At 48.4% G+C, this 25,707-nt stretch overlaps 1 protein-coding gene across 1 annotated transcript in view; it reads left to right on the top strand.

Moving 5' to 3' along the window:
• The window catches only part of NEURL1B (neuralized E3 ubiquitin protein ligase 1B), a 34,153-nt gene that overhangs the window by 4,365 nt on the left and 4,081 nt on the right, over nt 1–25,707 (top strand). The window contains exons 2-4 of the mRNA XM_058815321.1: nt 20,298–20,861; nt 23,562–24,269; nt 25,263–25,388. Of these exons, the coding sequence (XP_058671304.1) occupies nt 20,298–20,861; nt 23,562–24,269; nt 25,263–25,388 (1,398 nt within the window). The remainder of the gene's footprint in view (nt 1–20,297; nt 20,862–23,561; nt 24,270–25,262; nt 25,389–25,707) is intronic.

A 25,707-nucleotide genomic window follows, 5' to 3' on the forward strand; every position in this document is an offset into this window, starting at 1 on the left:
TAGGCTGGGAGGTGAGGTTCTGAGAATCTGTCACTGATTTTGATGGCTCCCTGTGTGACCTTTGAGCAAGTGGCTTTATCACAGGATTGCTTTGAATGTAAGGGAGGCAGGAAACCCTGGCTCACATGGGGCTACAAGAGTTAATTAATTATGAAGCATCTCCTGGAAGAAGGTCACAGAAGTGAAAAAAGAAAAAGAAGAAAAAAGATTAATTCACTGTTTTCTTAGCAGCCTTCTGCTTTCCCACTCTTCAAAAGGAAACCTGTGAGGCTGCTGAGCCTTCTGTGGGATTTAGAGCTGGAACAGGTTGATTGTGCACCCAGGGCTCTCTTTAACCACTGTACATGCCCCAAACTGTGCTGCAGCCAACTGGCACCACTAATTCAGCCTTTGGCACCTCGGCCCTGGAGGCTGGAGGAACATCTGTGCTCCAATGCAGGCAGGCATCGCCTCCCAGGCTGCTGTTAAATGGAGCTGTGTCATGGCCCAGGGGCTGTCACACACACCCAGCACTGTGCCAAGTGTGTCACTGGAGCCAGAGCTTTCCCTGTCTCCAATGGCTTGTGCTGGGCAGGTGCCTTCTCTCTTTCCTTTTTTAAAATTTTAATTATTTATGCTCCAGAGGGGAATTTCTTAGCTGGGAATTCTGGCAAGCAGCACTTTCCCTACAGGGAATTTCTTTGCTGGGAATTCTGGCACGCAGCACTTTTCCCACTTTTATTTCTTTGAATAATTTTATTTCTTTGGATAATTGTGTGTGTCAGCACCTCACCCTCCTGCAGACACCGAAAATCCCACCCCAGGGTCTGTGTGTGGGCAGAGCCCTCGGAGAGCCCTCCCTGCAGGCAGAGGAAATCGCAGCTCCCCAGCACGTTATCATCTGATAACCCATGGAAGTGCTTCAGGATGGTTGAGGTGTTTAACTCCAGGCAAGCAGCACTTTCCCCACAGGGAATTGCTTTGCTGGGAATTCTGGCAAGCAGCGCTTTCCCCACTTTTATTTCTTTGGATAATTTTATTTCTTTGGATAATTTGGATAATTTTGTGTGTCGGCAGAGGCTGCAAATCCCACCCCAGGGTCTGTCTGTGTGGGCAGAGCCCTCGGAGAGCCCTCCCTGCAGGCAGAGGAAATCGCAGCTCCCCAGCACGTTATCATCTGATAACCCATGGAAGTGCTCAGGATGGTTGAGGTGTTTAACTCCAGGCAGGCAGGTTTTTGGATGTTTATTTGACAGGAGGAGGAGGATGAGTCACTGCCAGCCTTGTGCCGGGTTCCTCTCCCGGTCCTGCTGAGGATCTTGTCACATTCGCTGCCTTTTCAATCAGGAATGCAAATCAGCACCTCTGAGGGTTTCACCTCTTGGCTTGAGGAGCTGCTCTTGGGGCAGCCGTGTCCTGCCACTGCAGGCTTTGCCTTGAAAGGAAACATTTTCCTTCTCAGCGGCATCCCGCTGTTTACAGAGCCTATCTGAGAGCCTTGGCTGCTAAATTAGGAGCAGCCTCTCCTAAGGTGGAGCGTGCACGTCACCGTGATGGATGTGGTGGGTTCGGGAGAGGAGCAGGGAGGGGAATTGGCACAGCAGGCACAGGGAGAGCCCTTGAGGGGCTGCTGCTGGGCTGGCTTTGTGAGCTGGAACCCAGCTCAGATCCCACCTGGATTTCCCCATGGGAAGGTGTGTGAGATCCTCCAGCACAGGGAGAGCCCTTGAGGAGCTGCTGCTGGGCCGGCTTTGAGTCCTGCACGATGATTTTCCCTGGAACACAGCTCAGATCCCACCTGGATTTCCCCACGGGGAAGGTGTGTGAGATACTCCAGCACTTCTCTGTGCATTCCTGTGGGGAATGGATTTGTGTGATGGTGTGAATTTATAACATCTCTATTCCCTCAGCCTTCTCATAAGGCTGAAAATAGAATTAAAGTTTTTAAAGTGCCTCTCAGTTACCCCATCTCCGAGTCAAAAAAGGGCCTAATTGACACATTTCCATGTTATTATCCCGTGTTTATCTCCCTTCCCCTGCCCAGGGCAGTTTCTGGGAGCAGTTTGGAGTTCTGTGCCCTGCACAGCAGCCAAACCACGGGGCTGACTCACAACCTGCACCTTCCCTGCTCCTCAGGATCTCCTTTTGGCCACTTTTGGGACCTCCTGGCACCCAAATTCTCCAGACCTATCCAGAGGCAGAGGTGCCAGGGAGTGGGGAAGGGCTGTGGGGATGGCCTGGCTCTGTGGCACATCTCAGGGAGGTTCCTCTGCCTGCAGCAGCTGCAGGAAGCTTTGCTGGAGGAGGATTTCCATACTTTGTTCTGTGCAGGCAGCTCCTCCACCCCTGTTTGGTGTCACTGATGTGTGTCCTGGAGGGGACAGAGGTGTTTTGGTGCCCTCAGTGAGGTTCTACCCCTTCTCCTCCCCATCCCAGCTCTTTGCCCAGAGGCACCAGCAGGGACAGGCCCTCCCCAGGCTCCCTCAGATAAGATCTGTGCCCATGGCAGGACATTTATGGTGGAAGGAGATGCTGTTTACTCAGTGTTCTTCCCTATCTTGGTGATGGCTGTGTTTCTTTTCCCTGTGTATGATAAAGAGAATGAATCACCGGCACTGGGAGAGCTTTATTTCACCTTACCTGTGCCAGCTTTTCCCTGCAGACCTGCATGCCCTGCTGTCTCAATTACTGAGTGCTGGAACATGAATTCCTGGTGTCTGAGCACTTGGGCTGGGGCTTTGGGGAGGAGGGAGGGAGGAGAAAGTGATTTCTTGCTTGTTAATTTGTTTTCCCCTCTGTGTCCAGGGAGATCTCCTCCTCGGCTTTGTGTAAGCAGGGCTTGCTTTCCACCCTGCAGGTTTTTTCTCCCTGGGTTCTTTCAGACCTCTGGCAATGGAGCAGCTCCTGCTGAGAGGATCTGACCCCAATCCTTCCCCCTTTCCAACAAAACCACGTCTTTTTTCCCTTTTTTTTCCCTTTTTGCACCCTTTTGCTGTCAGGAAACCAAATCAGAAGATAAAAAATGATTTATTGCTTCAATTGCACAGGAAGATTCCTTAAAGACAAAACCATCTAACTGCACTTCAAAGCCTTCCCAGTGCAGCTGGGAAATCACATTTAGGATTTTTTTAAGAGCTGCTGATGCTTTGAGGGGAGAAGGATGGATGGAGTTTTGTTTGTGGTTGTTGGCTGGATAATTGCATGTAACAGGTTTTGAACTTTGCCGGTTTTACTGTGGATTTTTACATAATAATGATAATTCTGTGCTTTAAGAATTCTCCTATTTTAACCTTTTCCTGTTATTGCACTCCTGATAGGAAAATGTCTAATGGTTATATGGGAGAAATAAATAGACACATAAAAGTAAAGCTCTGGTTTTTGTTGGCTGTGTGGCAGCACAGAGAAAACAATCAGTCAGGAAAGAATTACCTGGAGCAAAAGTTTTCCATCAGGTTTCCAAATGCCAGGGAATAAAGATTTTTGATTTTTGCCCTCCTCTATAACTCAAACATTGAATCCTCCAGGCCCTGCCTGGAGAAGCCAAAGATGAAAGATAGAATATCCCATTTGGCAGCACAAATGAAATAATTTCATTCAGGTTTATCTTGCTCTGCTCAGAGATAACTGGCACTGTGGCACAGCTTTCCTGAGCCTGTTATCTGCTCTGCTCTCACTGGGACACCAGCTGCTCAGCTTGATGTCTTCTGGAATTTATGGAGTGCAGTTCAGAAGTTATCTCCTCAGCTTGAAAGCATAATTCCTAATGAGGAAAAATTGCTGTTTCTTGGGGTCTTAAACTTGACACAGTTGGATGGAGCTTTTTTTCCCCCTGGGAACACAAAACTCTTCTCAAGATCTGCCTGGTGTAGTGTCCTGAGGGTGGCTAAAATTCTCTTAAGAAGCTGCAGTGAATTTTGGGGAGAAGACAGGACCAGGAATTTTCAGCAAATGCTCTCCAGAATGCAGCCAGGCAGGTTAGCACCAATGCAAAGCCTTGGTGGAATACAATAAATAAGAATAGTTCTATCACTGGAGATCCTAAAGAACAGGTTATTTTTATTTGTTATTCATCAGCTAGGCATGGAATGAGTAGAACTGCACTACCAGGGCTAAGGGTGGGTTTGATAATCCTGGCAAAAAGCTGTGTCCCCTTGTGACCTCTTTAGGGGCTCTTCTGGCCCTTTCCTCAGGACACCTGCAAAACCTCTTGGTTATTTTGTCCTGCCAAGTGAAAGGGTTTCCAAGAACGAAAACAGAAATCATTTGCTAAGTGGCTGTTGCTCGTAGAGATAAAGAGCATCTTCCCCTGGCGGGTATTTCAGAATCCCAGGTGTTCTGGTGCTCTCTCCTGGGGTGGAGGTGTCCTCTGCAGGGTGCAAGGCAGATCCCCACCCGGGACACCGGATTTGTGGCGTTTGAACAGCAATTACCGGGCACCTGATCTGTTTAAACAGGTTTAAACAGCAATTTGTGGGGTTTAGACAGCAATTTGTGGGGTTTAAACAGCAATTACCGGGTGATTTGGCTGCACAGAGCAGCTCAAGCTGCCGATGCCATCAAAGGCACAGGGTGAGGAGGACAGAAGCTCCACAAGGCTCAATTTCAAGGAAATCTAAATTTATATAAAGTGATCTGAGGCCCTGTAGCATGGCTTCAAATACCTGAGTATGGAGCAGGGTTTGTGCTTGGGGATTGTAATCCTGGGGATTGTAATCCCTGTTACCCTGGGGACTGTAATCCCTGTTGTCCTGGGCATTGTAATCCCTGTTACCCTGGGGACTGTAATCCCTGTTACCCTGGGCATTGTAATCCTGGGCATTGTAACCCCTGTTATCCTGGGCATTGTAATCCTGGGGATTGTAATCCCTGTTGTCCTGGGGATTGTAATCCCTGTTACCCTGGGGACTGTAATCCCTGTTATCCTGAGGACTGTAATCCCTGTTGTCCTGGGCATTGTAATCCTGGGCATTGTAATCCCTGTTACCCTGGGTTTTGTAACCCCTGTTATCCTGGGCATTGTAATCCCTGTTATCCTGGGGACTGTAATCCCTGTTGTCCTGGGCATTGTAATCCTGGGGATTGTAATCCCTGTTATCCTGGGCATTGTAATCCCTGTTACCTTGGGGACTGGAATCCCTGTTATCCTGAGGATTGTAATCCTGAGGCTTGTATCCCCTGCTATCCTGGGTTTTGTAATCCCTGTTATCCAGGGGTTTTGGAAGGGATGGGAATTGACACCACAGCCCCATGCACAACCTCAGACCCACAAACCCAAATTCTGTCCAATGACCAAAATGAACCTCCCGAGCCCAGGGCTGCTCCCAGGGATGGCAGAGTGGCTCAGGGCAGGCTCTGTCTGACTCCAGGGTGCTTTCCCCACCCTGTGCTGGGCTGGGGGCTCGGATGGATGCAGGAAAACTTCTCCCTGCCTTCCTCAATAATCTTAAGAGATCTTCTCCAGCCTAAACTGTGCCTCGTGCCTTCAGACATCTGACAAGTGCTTTATGTAAGACCTCTCAGATCCGTGGAATTGTGCAGGAAGGAGGATTTTTTTATTTTATTTTATTTTTTTTTTTTTCTGGAATAAGAATTGCCTTCTTCCAAATTAGCTTAGTCTGCTGCTGACGTCACCCGCTGTGCCAGGGCCTGTGAGCCTGCCAAATTCCAGAATCTGCTCTGAGATGTGACAGGCAGGGATCTGCTGGCCCTGGGCGCCCTGCCTGCTGCCACAACTTCCATGTCTAGACAAAGGATGCAGCTCACCTGCAGGGCTCAGCCATCCCCTCTGTTTGTTTTGCTAGAGCACAGTCATTAAGAGATGAATTTATATTAAAGGCTTCCAAGAAATGCCTCTGCAACCCCAATGTTTATGTAAGAGAGAACGAGAAATTCATAATTTATTGAATTTGTGTGTGTTCTGCTTGGGATTATTCATTGGAGGAACATACTAAGTGATTTTTTGTATCCTAGTAACCAACTGCGGTTGCTTTTCCATGAATAATCTTTCTAGTTTAACTTGACCAGTCAAATCTAGAAGGGAAAACTCAAATTAAATTTTCAAGGCTCAGATAGCTTTTGCAGGTGAGAGAGAACACATTTTTTTCTCCCTCATTTAACCACATAATGATCAGGTTGACAGATGCTGTCTGGAGAGTTGGATCTTTCCAAGCAGAACAAAAGTGGAAGTTTGAGTCGTTATGAACTGAGCTTCAAAGCTTGATTTCTTTAATATTCATAATTAATGAATTGGTTAAAATGGTCCTGTCCTCCCTCAATCTGATGGTTTCCAGGGCAGATTTTTAATTGCAATGCAGATTATTTCCCTTTTGTGGGGGGTCTCCCATCAGCTCATGAGGACGCTCTGATGGTTAATTAATAAAATGATTTGTGAATTATTTCTCTCTGCCTTGCCAGCCCTGTGTGGAGCAGCTGGAGTTTAGCACTTAATAAGAGTGTGTTCACATTTTTCTTCTTCAAAATTTATTTTGATTCAGAAGGAGCCCCTTTTCAGAGTTATGTTTCGAGGGGTTGTGTTTCTTTCAAAATGCCTCTTGCTCTTAGAAATATTAAAAGCTACTTTGAGAAGCAAAACAAAGATAAGAATTTCCTTCCTGGCTCCCTGGGCGAGCTCCTGGTTTCTCCCACCCTCGTGGAGCACTCAGCTGACCATCTGCAAGCAGAGGGCAGAGGGACATTCCTCCCTGAGAGGTCAACACCACTTCTCATTTGAAACCAAACTCTTTTCAAGGCCTCTTTTTGTATGCATTCCTATTTAGTCAATGTTTACAGCCCCGTGGAAATTAACTGCCCTCCTGTAAATACCAGAGTCTATGGGCAGGCTGGAGGAATCCTCTCCAAACCATGTCAAGCAGCTCTCAACCACTGGCTCAGATTTTCCTTGGAGATGAGATTAATGGTGTGGCCAAGCCCCAGGAGGAGGGAGAAGCTTTCCCTGTGTGCCCATGGATTGTGACCATGCTTTCCCCCTGCCTCCTGATCTTGGACATGTGGAGCAGTCCTGCTTTCCTTGAAATGTTGGGTAGGGCAGTGCTGAGGATATTTCTGTGCATATTCCATATTCCCATATTCTTTCATTTCCCCTTTCTGTCCCCATTCCTGCATTTCCCTTTCTGTGCCCCTATTCCTTCATTTCCCCTTTCTGTGCCCATATTCCTGCATTTCCCCTTTCTGTCCCAATTTCTCCATTTCCCCTTTCTGTCCCAATTTCTCCATTTCCTCTTTCTGTGCTCATTCCTGCATTTCCCCTTTCTGTCCCAATTTCTCCATTTCCCTTTTCTGTGCCCATATTCCTGCATTTCCCCTTTCTGTCCCAATTTCTCCATTTCCCCTTTCTGTGCTCATTCCTGCATTTCCCCTTTCTGTCCCCATTCCTTCGTTTTCCCTTTCTGTGCCCATATTCCTGCATTTCCCTTTTCTGTCCTCATTCCTGTATTTCCCCTTTCTGTGCCCATATTCCTGCATTTCCCCTTTCTGTCCCCATTTCTTCATTTCCCTTTTCTGTGCCCATTCCTTCATTTCCCCTTTATGTCCCCATTTCCCCTTTCTGTGCCCATATTCCTGCATTTCAGTGTCTGATGGATTTGGGACCAGGGAAATCCCTGCTGTGGCTCTGTTTTGGTAACTTCAGGCTCCCTGGACATTTGAAATCCCTTTTCCAGCTCAGATTCCCAGCAAGATGATGCAAATGGGAGCTTCTGGGTGTCCTGAATTTCGAAGAACTGGAGGGACAGTGTGGAGTTGTGTTTTATTGTGGCCAGAACCACAGAGGCTGTGAGCTGTCAACACATAATTGTGCGCTTTGTGTTTGGTAGTAAAAGTTTGTTCTACCAAAAAAAGGAACAAAAAGAACTGCCCAAAGAGGAACAAATTCCTTCTCTCTTTGCAGCTTTTCAGATGTGATTTATAGGTGTATTTTTCCAAGTGAGTCCAAACAAGGGCAGTGAATGGCTCTGAATTAGTTTGATTCTGTTAATTGCAACAAGAGACATCTGGGTGGAAATGGGAGGGTTTAGCAGCTGTTTTTTTGTTTCATGTGGGATTTCTAATATTCCCAATTCCACAGTTACCAAGGAGTGCTGCTGGACTGTGCACTGGGGTTTAGAGGTAGAACTGACCAATGAAAAATACAAAAAAACCCAAAATACAGCTGTAACAATAACAACAACTGGCAGCTCTGCGGTGAACTGTTTGGAAGGTATTGACCAAAGGAGTTCTGCTGAACAACAGCCCAAACTCCACATTAAAAAAGTGAGAAAACAGGGTGTAAATTAGGGCTTGGTACTGCCTGGACCTGGCCATTGCAGTGCTGTTTGCTCTATAATTCACACCTTCACCCCAAGGATTCTTTCCTCTGGGGCAGGGAGCGAAAAAAAATCGTTTTCATAATTTCTGGCTTTTCAATAATGCAAGGAATTGTGTCTCATCTTCAGATTGTTTTTGGTTCACCTGCCTCTATCATGTTTTGGCTGTGATACCACAAAGACAGAAAGAATAAAGGGAGAAAAATGCTGATGTTGATTTAGGTGTGCTGGGTTCAAACCCCACTGGAATTAAGGTTGACACAGAGGCTTAAAAATAAACCTCTCTTGCTGAAATCCTTCTTGTGTTGAAATAATTGAAGACATTTGAGATGAAGGAAGGGGGCTGAGGTCGTGGTGTGTCCAGTAATGGTATGACTGTATTTATTTATTTTTTTTGTTTGGACAGTTTAATGTCTTGAAGTGGGTCTTGTTTCCTCTTATTAATTCCTGCAAATATCATGGAAAAGGATCTCAGAGCTGAGCCATGCAGCAGCCAAGTGTTGCACAACCACCTGCCTCTCAGATTGCCTTCACAGCTTAGCAGAGAAATCTGCATTTTTAAAAACCTCAGCTAAGGAAAAGAGGGATGCATCTTTTTTTAGTGGGATGTTTTCCTGTGTTTCTGGACCAGAATGCTACTCTTTTTTTTTTCCTTGCTTTTTTCTTTTTCCCTTTAAATATTTTTTTTTAAATTTGTTTCTGAAGTATTTAGAAAAAAAAAAAAGCCCCAGCTTGTTTGTCTGAATATTTACTAAAACAGCCAACAAAAAATGTGATGTTATTGTGCAGGTTGGACTGTGCACGAGTTGAGTGAGGTCATCACAAAAAGAGAGTTTTTTTTCTCCGGGCGACAACGGATAGAACAAGAGGACACAGTCTCAAGTTGCGTCAAGCTAGATGTAAGTTAGAAGTAAGAAGGAAATACTTCACAGAAAGAGTGGTCAGAAACTGGAATCATTTACCCAGTGAGGTGGTAGAGGCATCATCCCTTGAAGAATTTAAAAAAAGACTGGATGTGGCACTTGCTGCCATGATCTAGCTGAACAGTTAGAACATCGGCTGGACTAGATGATCTTATAGGTCTCTTCCAGTCTTGAAAATTCTGTGATTCTGTGATTCTGTGTTTGGCCAGATGGAATTTCCTTGAAATCTCCCTGCTGGGACAGGGCTGGCTTGAGGCAGCAGCCCACCAGTACAGCCCCAGAGAGCTCCCAGTGCCACCAGTGCCACTGTCCCAGGGAACCAGCCTGGCAGAGGAGCAGAGCTCTGCTGTGCCCCTGGTTTAATTATAACCAGTTATTACCCTTGTTTTGCCCTGTTTTGGATTCTTTACATATTGTTTTGGAAAAGCTTAGTGGGATCACAGCCTTTGTATATATAAAATATAGGATGATTGAGGAGCTGGCCACTGCTTTATTTAGCTTCCTCAGCCATGCATTCCTCCCCAAGTATTCTCCCCTCCTGCTGCCAGATCACTGTTTAAATTGTGTGTAAATAGAAAAGGAGCTGTGGACACAGTTAGAAAATGCTGGAAGAGGGATTTGCTGGGAAGAACACCTTCTTAGAGGCCTTTTGCCCCCTTTTCCTGGGGTTTTTGGCTCTTAGGGCAGATCTGAAGCCCTCTCTGGGTGGCACTGTTAAATCTGATGGCTCTCTGGTTATCCATCCCTGTTTGGACTGGAATAGCTCCACTGTTTTTTTTCTTTTCAAGTGAATTCTTTGGAGTGTAGAGAAGTTGTAATTAGGAGGAGAAAAGCAAAAGGGACTCTTAGAAGCACTGTGAAGAGAGATAAAGACAAGAGAAATTTCTGTAAAAGTGAGGAAGCAAAGAAAAAGAGCAGATTTGTACCTTTTATCTTGAGAGTTTTTTAATGGAAAAGTTGAAGGTGGAATGAATGGCCAGGCTCTCCTTCCTGCACCTGCAGCATCTCTCCAGGTGCTGATCTCACCCTTCACAGAATCCCAGAATGGTTTGGTTTGGAAGAGACCTAAAGATAACCTCATTCCAACCCCTGCCATGAAGGGGACACCTTCACCAGCCCAGGTGCTCATCATCACCTGCAGCTTTTCTTCCTCCCCAGCCCTGGAGGATTGCTGTGCTCAGGGGGGAGATTTTGGTGTTTTCAGGGAGTGTGGAAATCGCAGCTCCTGGCTGGAGCCTCACACACCCACCTGAGTTATGCCAGCGCAGCTCATGGCCTGGCCTTGCTCCAAACATGCTTTGGGGAGGTGGGGAGGGCTGTGGGTTGTGTACAGCCCAAACCCAGAGGGATGGAGATAAGGTAAACACAGCTTTTAGGGGATTTTCAGAGAACAATGCATGGAAAGTGAAGCTCAATTGCCACTATCGCTCTTAAATATATTTTTTTTTTTTTTTTTTTAATTTTCCCTGTGTCACAAGCTGCCCTCGTGGTGCAGTGCCTGTCTGTAGGGGATGGGTGGGTTTCCTGCATCAGGGAGACAACAAAATGATTTCCCTCTTTGTGTTCCTGTGCAGAGGAACACATGGATGGGCTGTGGGAAGGATGTGCTGAGTCCCAGGGCTCTTTCCATGAGCGCTGCATTGAAACCATGGCATGGAGTGGGACTGCAGCTCCGAGGATGTTCAAAGGGAATGAATGCATGCCATCCTTCAATTTCATTAACGGCCATTAACATTGGAATGACATGGTCACTATTTATAAATCCCTGGAGCAGATGACTTGGTGCAGCTGGCCAGGAGAAAAGGCTCAATGGAAACAGGGACTTTATTTGCATTAATGGTCCTTCCGTGCTGCTCTGGCAGCAGGAGGAGCCTGAGGGCATGGACCATTTCAATGTCAGTGATTATGGCAGGCACAAGGTCTTGTAACTCCTCAACAAATCCCAGTCCTGACTGGAGTAGGAGAGCATCAGAATGAAGCTTTTGGACCAATGTGTTGCCCTGAAAACCTGAGCTGGTTTTGTTCTCTGTGGGGCAGGAGTTGTCTTGGAAGTGAGAAATGAATGGGGAGGAACTGGGGGCAAGGAGACCAAGGCAGGTTTTTGATCTGTGAGGAATATTCTGTGGTCTTTGCTGTGCAGAGGGACCAGCCAGGGGCAGGATGGGTCTCAGAGAGAGTCATGGCGTGGCCTTGAGCAGCACTCCCTGACACAGGAGCTTTTTGGGGTCCCTTGGGTTGCTCTTAGGCTGGGTCTGTACTCTCACCTTGGACCTATGAAATTAGTAAATTATTTCTGTATGAAATTAGTAAATCTAAGCAGAGCCCAGCCACCCCAGAGAACAAGAGGGTTTTGTTCACATCTCTGCTCCTCTCTTCCCATCCTGCGGTCTCCAGCTGTGATCACTTCTCCCAGACCAGTCTTTCCAGCCTCAAGTGTTGCATATTTTAATGCTCTCTTTGCTTTCTGATGCACATTGCCTGTTTCTAGAAAACAACAAAACCAATAAATCACAGAAATAAATGTTTTAATCCCCGACTGACAATCACCAAGCATTTAGATTTGGAAAATATTCAGTCTTCCAACCTAGGGATGATCATTTCCAACCTAGCATTCCTCAGAAATCATTTGTGGAGTTGCTTTAAGAACTGTCAGCTGCTCGCTGCTCCCTGCTTTTGGTCACCTCCCAAAACTCTGTGATGGACTCAGAGAAGATAAAGTGAGCTGAGCAGACCTCTGCTCTCCCTGAGCTAAGCTCCACTTTCTAAAGAAGGTAACAATTCTGCAGACCCATAATACATCAAGTCAGGGCCAGGGGTTTGCTTTGCTGGTGTAGGAACTCGTGTGTGCCACACATGCAGCTGATTAGTGAGAGCACAGCCCAAAAATCCCCACTCAGAGCTGCAGTGAGAGCGGCTGACTGATCATTTCTGACAGGATGTTTTTATCTTGAGCCAGTAGCCAAAAGTTCCAGCGAGTTTTGCAGGATGGGTCCCAAAGCCCTGCCATGTCTGGGTGCTGTGTGGCTTTGGGAGCCACACGAGCCAGAGCTGGGTGTCGAGCCCTGGAGCAGCCCAGGAGGAGCTGTGCCCTTTCCAGGGCTCCTCATCCATCACACAGCTGCTTTCATCGCTGGCACTGCAGGGCTTAAGCAGGATTATGGCACGAACTCTGCCTTTCCTCCATCCCGCCCGCTCTGTCTCTCATTAACCAGCTCTAAGAATTCCTTACTCCAGTTGCAGACTCATTGACCCAGATTCCCTAATAATACAGGGAAGAGGAGATTTTTTTTTTTCCAGTGCTTAATCGCTGGCTTCTGTGTATACTGAGTGCTATTTATATGCAGGAGGACTAAAAGCCTGTAATAAAGATGGGGCCAACTTTGCAGCAAAATTCCTGCGTGCCCAGAGAGAGGCACAACAGGAGAGAGGCAGAGGTGAGTGTGGGTGGGTGGATGTTCCCATCCTTGCAGACCCAGCAGGAGTTTTATTTTTGGGGACCATCCCTTGCTTTTACAGCCTGATCCATCAGTATTGGTTTAGCTCAGGGCTCCTCACTTTGCTCTGGAAATGCTTCTCCATCCAAGTAATGCACTGGCTTTGCTTGTGGCATATTTGATTTCTTCTACCACCAAAAGCAGAGCCAAGGAGAAGAATATGATATTTTATATATATATATATATATATATATATATATATATATATTCATTATACAATATGATATGATATTATATTATTACATTATATTACACTACATTACATTATATATAGATATTACATTATATCACATATATAATTCTAAATTTATATAATTTTATATATAATTCTTACATTACATTACATCATATTAGATTATATTAATTCATATAATAAATATAATCTTATATAATAGAATAATATTATATCATTTAATAATAATTCATTAATATATTAAAGTATTTAATATATAATAATATATTAAATACATCTAACAAATATAATGATATATTATACTATATACATTATATATATATATATATATATATATATATATATATATATATATATATATATATATATATATATATATATATATATATATGAGAATAGAATATTCCTGCCAGGCTCTCCTCAGCTTCTGGGGCTCTTCTAGGTTGTGGAGGATTTGCCATCAGCACTTTCCATCCTTGGAGCAGAGATTCTGTCATGGTTTATTTTCTGCCCTGAGCCAGCTGGTGGTTCCTGGGAGGGACATGTCAGAGTTTCAGCTGCACTTCCCCATCTTCTGGTTTCAATTCTGCTGCCGTGAGGAGATTTTGGGAGATTTTGGGAGAGTTAAGGCTTGGTCTTGGCTTTCTTTTCAGGCTACCCATTTTTTTATGGGATGTGGCTGAGTTTGGTGTGAGCTTCTTACTGCAAGAAAAGTGTTTAAGTTGAAAGGAGCAGCAATGGAGGAGCTCTGAGGACACACATGAGGTGGAGCAGCCTGGAAAATACAGGGAGAGACAGGAGGTGGAACAAGCTGGGAATTACTGCAAGGTCCTGCTGGAGTTGCCTTTGCTGGTTTGAGAAAAAGGATCAGAGCTAAAGGATTTTGACTAAGGCTATTGGCAAATGCCTCTTTGTTTTCATGGAGCTACATCTAGAAGTCCAGAATGAATATGTCATTACCTTCTGCCTGTAAAAAAAACCATTGATTTTAGTATTTAAAAAAAAAATCCTCCCTAAAATGTTTGATTTGAAGCATTAGAGGGTTTTCTTGTGGAGACAAGCACAACTTGATTTTGTGAGCTAAAGTCAATCCCTGTTCTCTGCCAGGGATTTTTCTGAACTGTTCTGCAATGAGAAATGATGTATGTCCATGAGATATGTGCATTGAGAGTTACCTCAGTGCCACAACACAGCTTCTTTTAATGAAAAAGTGACTTTTGTCTGTCTTTTCTCTTCCCCTCCTTCACAAGCCTTTCTTCAAAATTTTCACATTTCCTGTAATTCGTCACAGGCTCTTCAGTGTCCCCTTAACACCTCAATTTCTGTGTCACTCTCTTGCAAATGAACCTTTTCTGAAATCTCTGGAAGTTTCTTTCAGGTTAGAAGACATTACATCAGAACAGGCCTCCAGACTGGTCGTGCAAACCATAAGAATTTGCACAGGGGAGTTTATTAATTGAATTTTCCAGTGTTTGAGCCAGCAGGATATTCAGAAATGAGGCAGATTTTTTTTGTTGGATTTGGTAGCCCAGCTTTTCAAATCCACACCGCTGAGCGTGGAATAGGCCACCCCAGTGCTTCCCACAGAGCTCCCTGACACATTCTCTGTATTAAAAAAAAAAAAAGAAAGAAATGTCTAGACAGCTCACTAAATTTTTATGTGAGCAGATTTGTATCTCTTGTCCTCAGAAGATAAGATCGTGTCGGAGCAGAATCCTGTTTGGTGCTGCTGGGGATGTTTGGTATGTGCAGTAACAGCCTCCCCTGCCTCCTCCAGCCTCCCAGTGGCTCCAGCAGTGCAGATGCTGTGCTCATGCCTCAGGTTTGGCTTTTCTGTTTTTCACATTCTGTGCTGCTTTAGTGTGTAGTTCTGAGCTTCACATCAGGGGTTGGTGAGCTCTGATCACAGAGCAGGGAGACAAAACAATTCCTGCTCCAGCTGGGCACCAAGGACAAATGACCCAAATCTCAGCCCAGGAGCACAAACCCCGTGGGCTGGAGAGAGAAAAACAAGCAGGGTGGGACTGCAGGGCTAAAGCTGCAATGGGACAATGAACTGCAAGGTGCAAATGGAGCAGAGCTGATCCCAGGGACAGAGCCCGTGCCCGGCCGTGCATTTTGGGGCCATTTTGGTTCATCCTGGGTGCAGCCCTGGCTGGGCTCTTGTGCTGCCCAAGGTGCATCCATGGAGGAGATCCTGTGAATAAATCCCTGCTTTATTCTGTAGCTCTGTCTGGTCTCTGCTCTAGCTCAGCCTTCTCAAGGCACCAGTGGGTGAGGACTTTGAGATGTGCTTTGACTGGAGCACACTGGGATTGGCTGGGATTGTTCCCATCGTTCGCTGTCACGCCGTGAACTCACCCTTGGTGTCCCCACCTCTTGTGGTTTTCCTGTCACAAAGCAAACTCCACCTGCCCCTGTCTGCAGACACCCTGTTCAATGTGCAGCAGCAGCAGCAACCACCTGAGTATCTGCTGGGATAGGAGGAGGTTCAGAGCTGTAGATAAAGCAGAGCCCATAAAGATAAGCCGTGGGTGTTTGGTGGATTCCCTTTCACAGGGCACAAGGCTCCAGAGATGGATTTCAGGCTGCATGCTGCTGCCTCTCAGGAGATTTTCAGCCTCTCCTCTGAACCTTTCAGCCTTTCTCTGAACCCTTCAGCCTTTCTCTGAAGCTCCCAGCCTTTCTCTGACCAAGGGCACACCATGCTCCCTCAGCATAAGCCATGTCTGCTGCCAGCTCTGGATGGTCCCAGTAATTTTCCCTCTCTGTGTCCACTGCACAGCCCTGTTTGGCACCAAACTGCTCCTTGGGCTCCTGTGGGTCTTTTGTCATGGGTTTACTTGGGAAAGGCCCTCAGGAGCAGGCTGTGGGAGCTGGGGAATGTCTCTGGTGCAGACCATGGATTTACTGGTGACGCACGAGGACGCAGCGCTCTCCTCCTCCTCCTCCTCCTCCTCCTGTCAGGCTGCTCTCGCTGTAGCTCTGCTCTCCTTCAGCATTATTCCCTTCTCCCCCATTTTAGGGGTATCATTCCTGCCTGGCTTGTCAGGGCAAGTGAAGGCAGGATGGATCTGGCTCGAGGTCACTCCCCAGCTGAGCAGCCTCCTCCATCCCACGCCCCAGGCAGAGCAGCAGCCTCAGACAGGGCTCTGGAGCTGAATTCTGTCTGCTGCTGTCAGTGGGATAACAGTGCCACTGCAAACAAATGGGTGAAAAAAAATGTTTATTTTTAGAACTGGAACCATGATAAATATGTGGAATTTGTCCAGGGTCTGCCTGCTGTACCTTTTTGAAATGCAAAGTGCATATCTGTTAAAATACCTCTCCAAAGGTCAGCATAACCTCTGGAATGAGTGTGCTGGCCTTTTGGAAAGCAGGTGAAGCTTCAGATGAGAGCACGGGCCCCCAGAACCCAAATCTGCCTCAGTGTCATCTGACACCGCAAGGATATGGATGGAAATGCTGCCTTGCCAAAAGGGTTTATCCTTCAGTGAGGAGCCTCAGACCATTCCTCACCCTTCACTTCAGCTTTTCCTTCCATTTTCCTGCCTTTTATGTTTGAGGGATGTGCTGTGAGTGTCATGTTTGAAACTGGTGAGAGTGGGGATGAAAAATGGAGAACTGGAATAAAAAGAAGGATGGAAGCTCAAGGCATCCCTCAGTGGGTTTGTGTCCCCTGTGGTGATGCAGCCAGGCTCTCAGGGCTCAGGGGTTGAAGTGTTTGAGAATTTTACATTTTTTCCATCCTTTTAGCTGTCTATGAGGTGGAGGAATGGTGTTACTCTCTTTTAGACAGGGAAGTGAGGCAGAAAGAGAAGAAATTACTTGCTCCCAAGAGTTGTAGGAATCTCACAGCTTAAAGAAAAGAGTTGGCGTAGCTCTTCAGTGCCTGTCAGGCACCCTGGGCAGGGTGGCACTTGTGCCACGAGCTTGGCTGTGTCATCCCATTTTAGGGTGGGAATGCACAGCCGGGAGAGGAGAGGCTCTGGAGCGATAGCAGAGGGAATAAACCGAGCCAAAGTGTGGAAGCCGAGCTGCAAATTAGGGCAATTGAAAGGCACAAACATCCTGTTGGGCTTGGAGTCCCCATCAGCACCTAATGAGTAAAGCACATGGCCCAGCTCAGCCCCAGAAGTGTTTCACTGGGAAAGCTCTGCCTGCCTGCCTCGGGTGGTGGCAGGCTTTATTCCACAGGCAGGTGTTCATGTGAAGGGGGGACAGCGTTATAAATAAATTATCCCTTCATTTCCGTCCCAGCGTTTCCTATTGTTTAGCCACAATATGCTTTCCTGTTCTTTAAAAACAAAACAAACAAAACAAAAAGTGCCAAATCCTGACCCCGAATCCCCCTCTGGTAGGGTGGACCCAAAGCTGTGTTTGAAGTGGGTGCCAGTGTCCTCGCTGTTCTGTCACTCGTGTGGTGGCACTGGCGCTGCCACCTTGGTCCTCTGTGCCCTCTGGAAGGGGCAGGAGAAGAACCTGCCTGGGAGCACTGCCAGGGCATCACATCCCTGGCAGGAGCCTCTTCTCCATCAGGGGGCTGTGGGAGGAAGGCTGGTGCTGCAGTGGGATTGGGAAAGGGGAATTTGGGGGTAGCAGAGAGGAGAACAAAACCCGTCTTCCCTCCTTCCTCCTGCTGGCCAATGTGGGGTGTTGAGGCCATGGCACTTGCACCAGCAGGGGGGTTGTCAAAATGAGGGTTTCTCTGCACAGCCAGGCAGGGTGTGAGGTGGCACAGAGCCCACCCCATCCCTCAGGAGCCCCTTGGGATCCATCCCAGCCCTGCTGGACCCAGGTCCCACCTGAAGGGCACAAAGGCTGTGTGAATGCTCATGGAAAATGGGGTGCTGTGATGGGGGTCAAGGCCAGGAGAGGCTCCACCCTGCCCTGTGCTGGCTGGGTCCCTGCCTGGAGCCCCCAGACCCCGCTCCCTTGGCAGCAGCTCTGTTGTCAGGAGTGCTGACAGGCACACACACATGGAGCAGCACCCACATGAGCACGGGTGGGCTGTGCTGGGAGCAGCCATTGCTGCATTTCAGCTCTTCAGCAGGCAAGGAATGAGATTTCTCCTGGAAATACAGAAAGAAATGTCCCTTTCTGGGGAACCCTGCTGTGCTGCTGGGGCTGAGGTGCTGTGCTGGGCAGGGGGATTGAGCACCTGGGGAGGATTTTCCCTTCCCCATCTGCTCCAGGGCTCATTTCACAGCCCTAGCATGGAACTGGCACCCTCCCCTCACTGGCTGACAGCAAGGATGTATTAATTTCCACTGCTGTTTGACAGGATTAACCATTGCACAGCGACTGTCACGTGCAGGACAAACCAAGAGACAAAACACCTATTGATTGTTATTTATATCTTACTGCAAACAGGAGCTTTTTTGCCTTCATAGCCTTTTGACTCCTGTTCCAGGTGCCTGATTTCAAGGGCTAATCCTGTGCTCAGATCTTGCTGCAACCTCTCTTCTCTTTGCTCAGTGCCTTAGTGCAGGTTCCAGCCTCTCACTGCCCTGTCTGCTCTGGTTTTGCCTCCAAAACAAAGCTGCCACCACTGCAGCCCTCCTGCCAGGTCACGCAGCTGAGCTCTCAGGATCTTCTGGTGGGTTTTTTCCAACAGACAGAAAATCCTTCCCTTGTCACGAAGCAAAGCCTGGGGCTGCACACAGGGAGGGAGCAGCCTGAAGGAAGGACTGGGCAGGTGGCTGCTAAAGCTTCAAGCATGGCAAAAAGTGTTCAGAATAATTGTGAGCATGTGATGGGGTTTTATATTTAACAGGATGGCTTTGGGCATTCAGGATGTGTTCCATTTTTGCTTTAAACATCTACAAAGCCAGGTGCAGAGACAGGAGGAGAGGTGGAGTGGGTGGGGAATGGGGAGACCAAATTTTCTAGAACACCATGGTGGTGGTGGGAGCCCAGGACCTGGAGCAAGTCCCCATGTGCTCAGGGATATGCACAAGACATTGTCTCCACCTCAGGGAGCTTCTAGCTAAGGTTTAAGATTCAAACTTGAGCTATTTTTCATTTCTGCTTCATGGCTGTGTGAAGCTCACTTTAGGTCCCAAATCTGCTTTTCTTGAAGTCAGTCTCAGAATTGCTGTTGACTTTAAATGCTGCAAGATCTCACCCATTAATTCTCCTTCTCCCATCTGTAAAAGGAGGATGGCAGGATTTCTGTGCCATCTGCGGTGCTGTGAAGCTGAAAACAATCATCAGTTATAAAGTGCTTTGAGCTCAAATGGGAGCTTCTGGGTAAAGGCAAGGATGAAATGTTCCTGGATGTGCCAGTTGCATCTGATATCTGAGCCAGGGGCTGGGTTGAAGGTTTAGGAGGAACAGTCTGGTGTTGCAGAGGTGCTCCAGCTGCTGAATGTCTTGGAGTATTTGTGCTGGTCAAAAGTTCCTGTTCATCATTACAAAATCAGGGCACCCAGGAGCTGGTGGCTGCACGTCCCACAAAAATCTCCTAAAACCCATGCTGACCTTGAGCATCTGTGATTTTTAGCAGCCACAAACCTCAGAGCTCGTGTCTCTGGCCACCATGTGAGTTGAACAGCACGTGCTCTGCAAGGAGGAAACTCGGAGCTGCAGATGTTGGGCTTTTCTGAGGGCAATAGGAAGCATCTGATGGGAACAAAGGACGTTCCTTCCTCTCCAGCTTTGCAGGGAAGCTGCCTAACCTTGCTTGACACATTTTTGCAGAAAGCTGAGGGCCAAACTGGGACAGCAAAGAGCAGATTGTGGCTAAGCATGCTGTGTGAAGGTGAAATATTGAGGGGCTTGGAACACAAGCACTATAAGGAATGACTGAGGGAGCTGGGAGTGTTTTGTTTGGAGAAAAGTAGACTCAGAGGTGATGTTATCACTCCCTACAACTCTCTGAAAGGTGCCTGTGGTCAGATGGGGTTGGTCTCTTTCTCCAGGAACTGACAGAAACAAAGGACACAGCCTCAAGCTGCACCAAGGGAAATATAGGTTGGATATTAGGAAAAATTTTTTTACAGAAAGGGTGATAAAGTTCTGGAATGGCTGCCCAGGGCGGTGGGGGAGTCCCCATCCCTGGGTGTGTTTAACAAAGCCTGGATGTGGCACTGGGTGCCAGGGTTTGGTTGAGGTGTTGGGGATGGGTTGGACTGGATGATCTTGAAGGTCTCTTCCAACCTGGTCATTCTATGTGATTCTGTGTGAGATTCTGGTTCTGTGAATTTGGTGTGATTCTGTGTGATTCTGTGAGATTCTCTGAGGTTCGGATTCTGTGATTCTGAGAGGTTCTGTGAATTCCGTGAATTCTGTCAGATCCCGTGACACTCCATCTCTTGCCAGAGCGCTGCAAACCCCACCCAGCTGAACCAATCCTTGCTGACATCTGTCCTTTGTCCCTTTGCAGACACGAGCCACCAGGCGCGCTCGGTGTCCAGCCGTCCCTACTACAGCCTGCCCAACAGCAGCAGCCATGAGCGGCGCTCGGTGCTGGCGCTGGCGGAGCCGCCGCGCTTCCACTCGCAGGCCAAGGGCAAGAACGTGCGGCTGGACGCGCACTCGCGCCGCGCCACGCGCAGGAACAGCTTCTGCAACGGCGTCACCTTCACCAACCGGCCCATCCACCTCTACGAGAAGGTGCGCCTCAAGCTGGTGGCCGTGCACCACGGCTGGAGCGGGGCGCTGCGCTTCGGCTTCACCATCCACGACCCCTCGCAGATGAGCTCCGAGGAGATACCAAAGTACGCCTGCCCCGACCTCGTCACCCGGCCCGGCTACTGGGCCAAGGCTCTGCCCGAGAGGTTTGCGGTCAGGGACAATATCTTGGCCTTCTGGGTGGACCGGCACGGCAGAGTCTTCTACAGTATTAACGACGAGGAGCCCATCTTGTTTCACTGTGGTATTAAAGTTTCCGGGCCTCTTTGGGCGCTCATAGACGTCTATGGAATTACCCACGAAGTGCAAATTCTAGGTGAGTGTGTCTTTGTGGCCTCTGGGCTGCTCTTCTGCTTGCTCTTTCTGATGCATGATCTGTGTGAGTGTTTCTATGGGACACTTAAGAAAATTAATTTGCTGTTGGTTTTGTACCGCCAATTAATCATTTTTCCTCTGCCAGCAGTAGCAATATATTCCAGAGATGGCAGGGATGAAAAGTCCTAAGGCTGCACATTATGTGAAGGGATAAATGGAAATCCTTACCTGTAATTCTTCTCAGCTTTCCCTGAGCTGGATGTGCTGCTTTGGCATGGAAAAACATGGAGCAAGGATGTGCTGCTGAGCTGGATGTGCTGCTTTGGCATGAAAAAACATGGAGCAAGGTCCCAAGGATTGAGGAGACAAAAAGGACCAGTTGTGACTTAGTCTGTTCTTTCCCAGCTATCAGTTACTGCCAGTCCATTGGAAAACTATGAGTAATTGCCCAAGAGTCTCCTGGAGCCCTTCCCCAGCCCCTGTCTCTGCTCTTGGCCGTGGTCCCACCCAGGCTGGCAGTTTGAGGGGCTGTGTTGGCACTGTGACCCTTCCCTGGCACAGGGACATCACTCAGAGCCCTGGAATCAGCTGGAGTCTGGCTGGTTTACAGCCTCTTCCTTAGGGAGGGCTGCAAGATGGGATGAATCTGTTCCCATTAGCAAGCCCAGCTGATGGCCATGGAATGATTTTCCTTTTGAGGCTTTTACAGCATTGAAATTTCTAATTAATTCAGCGTTAGATGGAGTGTTTGAACTGGGCTGCACCACAGGGAACACTTTAAAAATCCAAGAGAGTTCCCCTTTGCCAGAGGCTCCTTGGAGCTGATGGAGCTTTAACAGCCCAAGGCAGCTGCACCTGCCCCAGGGGATGGTGCTGCCAGCCTGGCATGGAGCTGACACCAGGGATGAGCTGTGGAATGGTGAGTCCAGAGGGCAGGCAGCTCAATCACACATCCTTCTGAACAGTGCCAATTATTTTACAGGCGAGAAGGCCACACATAAACAACGCTTTCCCCTGTCTGCTGTGCCTCCAATGTGTAATTAAACCTCACCAGCAGCTGGTCCTGTAATTGCAGTTGTGACACACTCCAGCCTCTGGTGCTCATCACAGAGGAGAAGGAATGTTTGCTGTATTGGCCAAGGCAGCAGCTGCTTCACCAGAGCTCTCCTTTCTCCTCATTAAATTGGAGTTTGAAAAATAAAATGCAGCTTCTTTCTGCTCCCCACCTAAGTCCTGCCTGCAGCATCCAAGAGTTCCCAGTGAAAGACTCAGGCTGAGAGCACCTGTACTCTGCTGGGAGGTTTTCTTTATTAAAATAGCAAACCCCCCACACTGCCCCAGGAATCAGGGCCATGCTCAGCCACCTGGGGCACCAGGGGACCTGAATTCCTTGCTTGAGGATCTGCTTGTCTCTGCCTCATCCTCACAAAATATTGTGAATTGAGAAAATTGTGAAATCCAGTTCTGAGGCATAAAATGTGTCTTTCAGGATCATGAATCACAGAATGGTTTGGGCTGCAAGGGATTTTGGAGATCATCTCATTCCAACCCCTTACCATGGGCAGGGACATCTTCCACTATCCCAGGCTGTTTCAAGCCCTGTCCAACCTGACCTTGAGCACTTCCAGGGATGGGACATCCATCATGAAGTTTGGATGTGTCTGACCCCTCTGTGGGACCATTTCTTGCCACACAAGCTGTGCTGGCTGAGAAGGAGCTGCTCCAGCCATCAGCCCACCCCAGTGGCCTCTCCTTCCTGGGCTTCTGAGTGAGGCAGGTTCTGCTTTGCAGCTGCTGGGTGGATTTGGGTGTTTTTCCTTTTTTTGCCAAAAGCCTGGGGGTTCTGTCCTCCAAGTAGAAGGCAGTGTTGATGCTGGGCTGCTTTACCCCTCTCCATCTCTGTGAAGACCAGGAGTAAATCACACAGACTCTTAAATTCCACATCCTCTGACTTTGCTCAGTGCATGAAACCTTCCAGACTGAAGTGTCCAGGCTGCCCCAGCAGGGTTAGAGGTAGAAGAGAGAACACTCCCAAACTTTCCCACACCTTTACATCACCCCCAAGCCTGGCCTGGCTCAAGTGGAAACCTGGGAAATTAATTAAGGATCAACATCCTGACTTTCCCTTTGCTGTGAAAAGGGAAAACAACCTTCTGCTGTAAAAGCTTTCTAACACCTGCAGGAAGTAGCTTTTGTGACAAGTTCTCCATTCAAAACCTCTGCAGGGCTGTGAACACCCCTGAGATATGAGGCTTGAAATGACCTCTCTGGGACACACCTGTGTAAGGCAATGACAAGGAGTGTGAAAAGAATATCCATTCATCCTTGAGTTCCTCACTTGTGCACCTGTCTTGCACAAGATCTTGGGACAACAAAATATTGAGATTTTTTTTTTAGAGCTATCAGATCCTTCTGCTCAGAAAGCTGTAGGAGCACGCTGGTTTACTGCTTTTCCCCATTTCCCAGTGCAGGGAGCTCCCAGATCACACAGGTACTTTGGAACACTTGTTTTTCCTGGCTGCTGCCAGATGCAGCCGCTCTGCCTGCTCCACGCGTGATTTTGCACCAGGGGCTGTTCATTAGTGGTTGACCCGTGGCTGATTTTCCCTTATGGAGTCTGTAGGCTGCAATAACAACTGTAAGCATAAAAGCAGGCGGTTTTCTCTTGACTAAAGCCTCTGTGCCTGGGTTTCTCTCACAGACAGCATGTTTGCAGAGACCATGACCACCGCCCGGCTCAGCACCGCCCGGCTCAGCACCTGCCTTCCCCAGAGCAACCACGACTCGGCCAACTTCAACAACAACGAGCTCGAGAACAACCAAGTGGTGGCCAAAATTGCAAACCTGAACCTAAGCCGGGTGCCAGGGCTTGGGACTGACAACCACATCATCCCCTGCTGCCCCGGCCGGCGGCAGCACGCGCAGGGAGTCCCGGCCTTCCTGGACACCGACCTGCGCTTCCACCCCACCCGCGGCCCCGACATCACCTTCTCCCAGGACAGGATGGTGGCCTGCACCAACTGGCAGGAGAGCAATAGGACTTTGGTGTTTTCTGACCGGCCTTTGCACATCGGGGAGAGCCTCTTTGTGGAAGTTGGACACCTGGGGCTGCCCTACTACGGGGCCCTCTCGTTCGGCATCACCTCGTGTGATCCGAGCACTTTGCGGACAAACGAGCTCCCGGCGGATCCGGATTTTCTCCTGGACCGTAAGGAGTACTGGGTGGTTTACAGGGCCTTCCCAGTGCTCAACAGTGGTGACATCCTCAGCTTCATGGTCCTGCCCAACGGAGAGGTGCACCACGGGGTCAACGGGGCCAGCCGGGGCATGCTCATGTGCGTGGACACCTCACAGTCCCTCTGGGTGTTTTTTACCATCCACGGTGTGATCAACCAGCTCAAAATCCTCGGTAAGTGCAGCCAACGGAGCACCTGGCTGGGGAAGGTTCCTGGGCCAGAAGCAGAGCTCTGGGTTTGCACTCAGTGCTCACTGATGGGAGGATGCAGCTACTTGTGTTGGCAAACGAGTGACAAAGCATGGTGCCTGTCACAGAGATGTGTGCAGCCTCTGTGATTCCCCCAGGAAAGAATGAGGCTTGAGAGATAAAACAAGCCACAGGCAAGAAGGCAGGGATGACTGTGGGGGGCAGCTGTTTTTCAGTGGGTTTGTTTTTAGAAGGGATTCTTTCTAAATAGGGATGGTTGTGGGGGGCAGCCGTTTTTCAGTAGGTTTGTTTTTAGAAGGGATTCTTTGTAAACAGGGGTAGTTGTGGGGGAAACAGTGTTTTTCAATGGGTTTGTTTATAGAAGGGATTCTTTATAAACTCCCTATTCCAGCCCACAGGTGTTAAACTTCTGCCTTGGTAAGGATGGTGATTTTTATGGGCACAGCTCTGGTTTAAGCATGGGCAGTAATTGCTCCTGAAGCCGTGCCGCAGCTCAGGGATCAGCTGGCATTTCTGATCCATTGCTGGTGACCAGTTCCAGCCTTTTTCCTCTCCTTCTGTTAAGGATTCAATCAGAATAGCAGATGTTAATGCCTTTGTAAAGCAGGTTTTCTTCATCCAAAGCAATGGCTTTTCCCAGATGACAGTGTGACAGCCACAGCTGGAGCCCACTGCTGCTGGGGAGAGTGGGACCGTGGGGAAGTGGAAAGGCAAATATTGGATAATCTGGTGCTTGCCTCTCTGAAGCTGAACAGGCATCATACAAAGGCATAGCAAGGTCCAGACCCTGGGCTCCCATCCAGAATCTCGCCCTGTGTCGTTTCCAAGGGGCAGCATTAACTCAGGACTCGCCCTGAAGTCGCTGTGCAGGTGGGGTGGGGGCAGCTCAGCAGGCTGAGGGCTTTGGCCAGGTTTGGGGGGTCCCTCTGTGGGCTCAGCTCTCTCCTGTGTTCCCAGGCACGGTGCAGTCCAGCCCAGGGACGGTGTCTCCCTCAGGATCTCCTGGTGGCTCCCAGTACGACAGCGACTCAGACATGGCCTTCAGCGTCAACAGGTCCTCATCAGCCTCCGAGTCCTCGCTGGGTAAGGACAGCCAGCCCTCAGCCACAGGGGGTACCCTTCCTGCCAGGCCAACAGAAGGAATGGGAAGAAAACCCAGTGCTGGAAAGCTTTCAAGGCCTGGAGAAGGGCTGTGCATTGGTTGTATCAGCCCCAGTGTGGCAGCAGGAGCAGGGCAGGGACTGTCCCCTGTGCTGGCACTGCTGCACCTCGAACCTTGTGTCCAGTTCTGGGTCACTCGAGATGAGAAAGACATGGAGGGGCTGGGGTGTGTCCAGGGAAGGGAATGGAGCTGGGAAAGGGGCTCAGCCTGGAGAAAAGGAGGCTCAGGGGGACCCTCTGG

This window comes from Ammospiza caudacuta, chromosome 16 (genome assembly GCF_027887145.1).
Source record: "Ammospiza caudacuta isolate bAmmCau1 chromosome 16, bAmmCau1.pri, whole genome shotgun sequence".
In the NCBI taxonomy this organism is placed as follows: Eukaryota; Metazoa; Chordata; class Aves; order Passeriformes; family Passerellidae; genus Ammospiza; species Ammospiza caudacuta.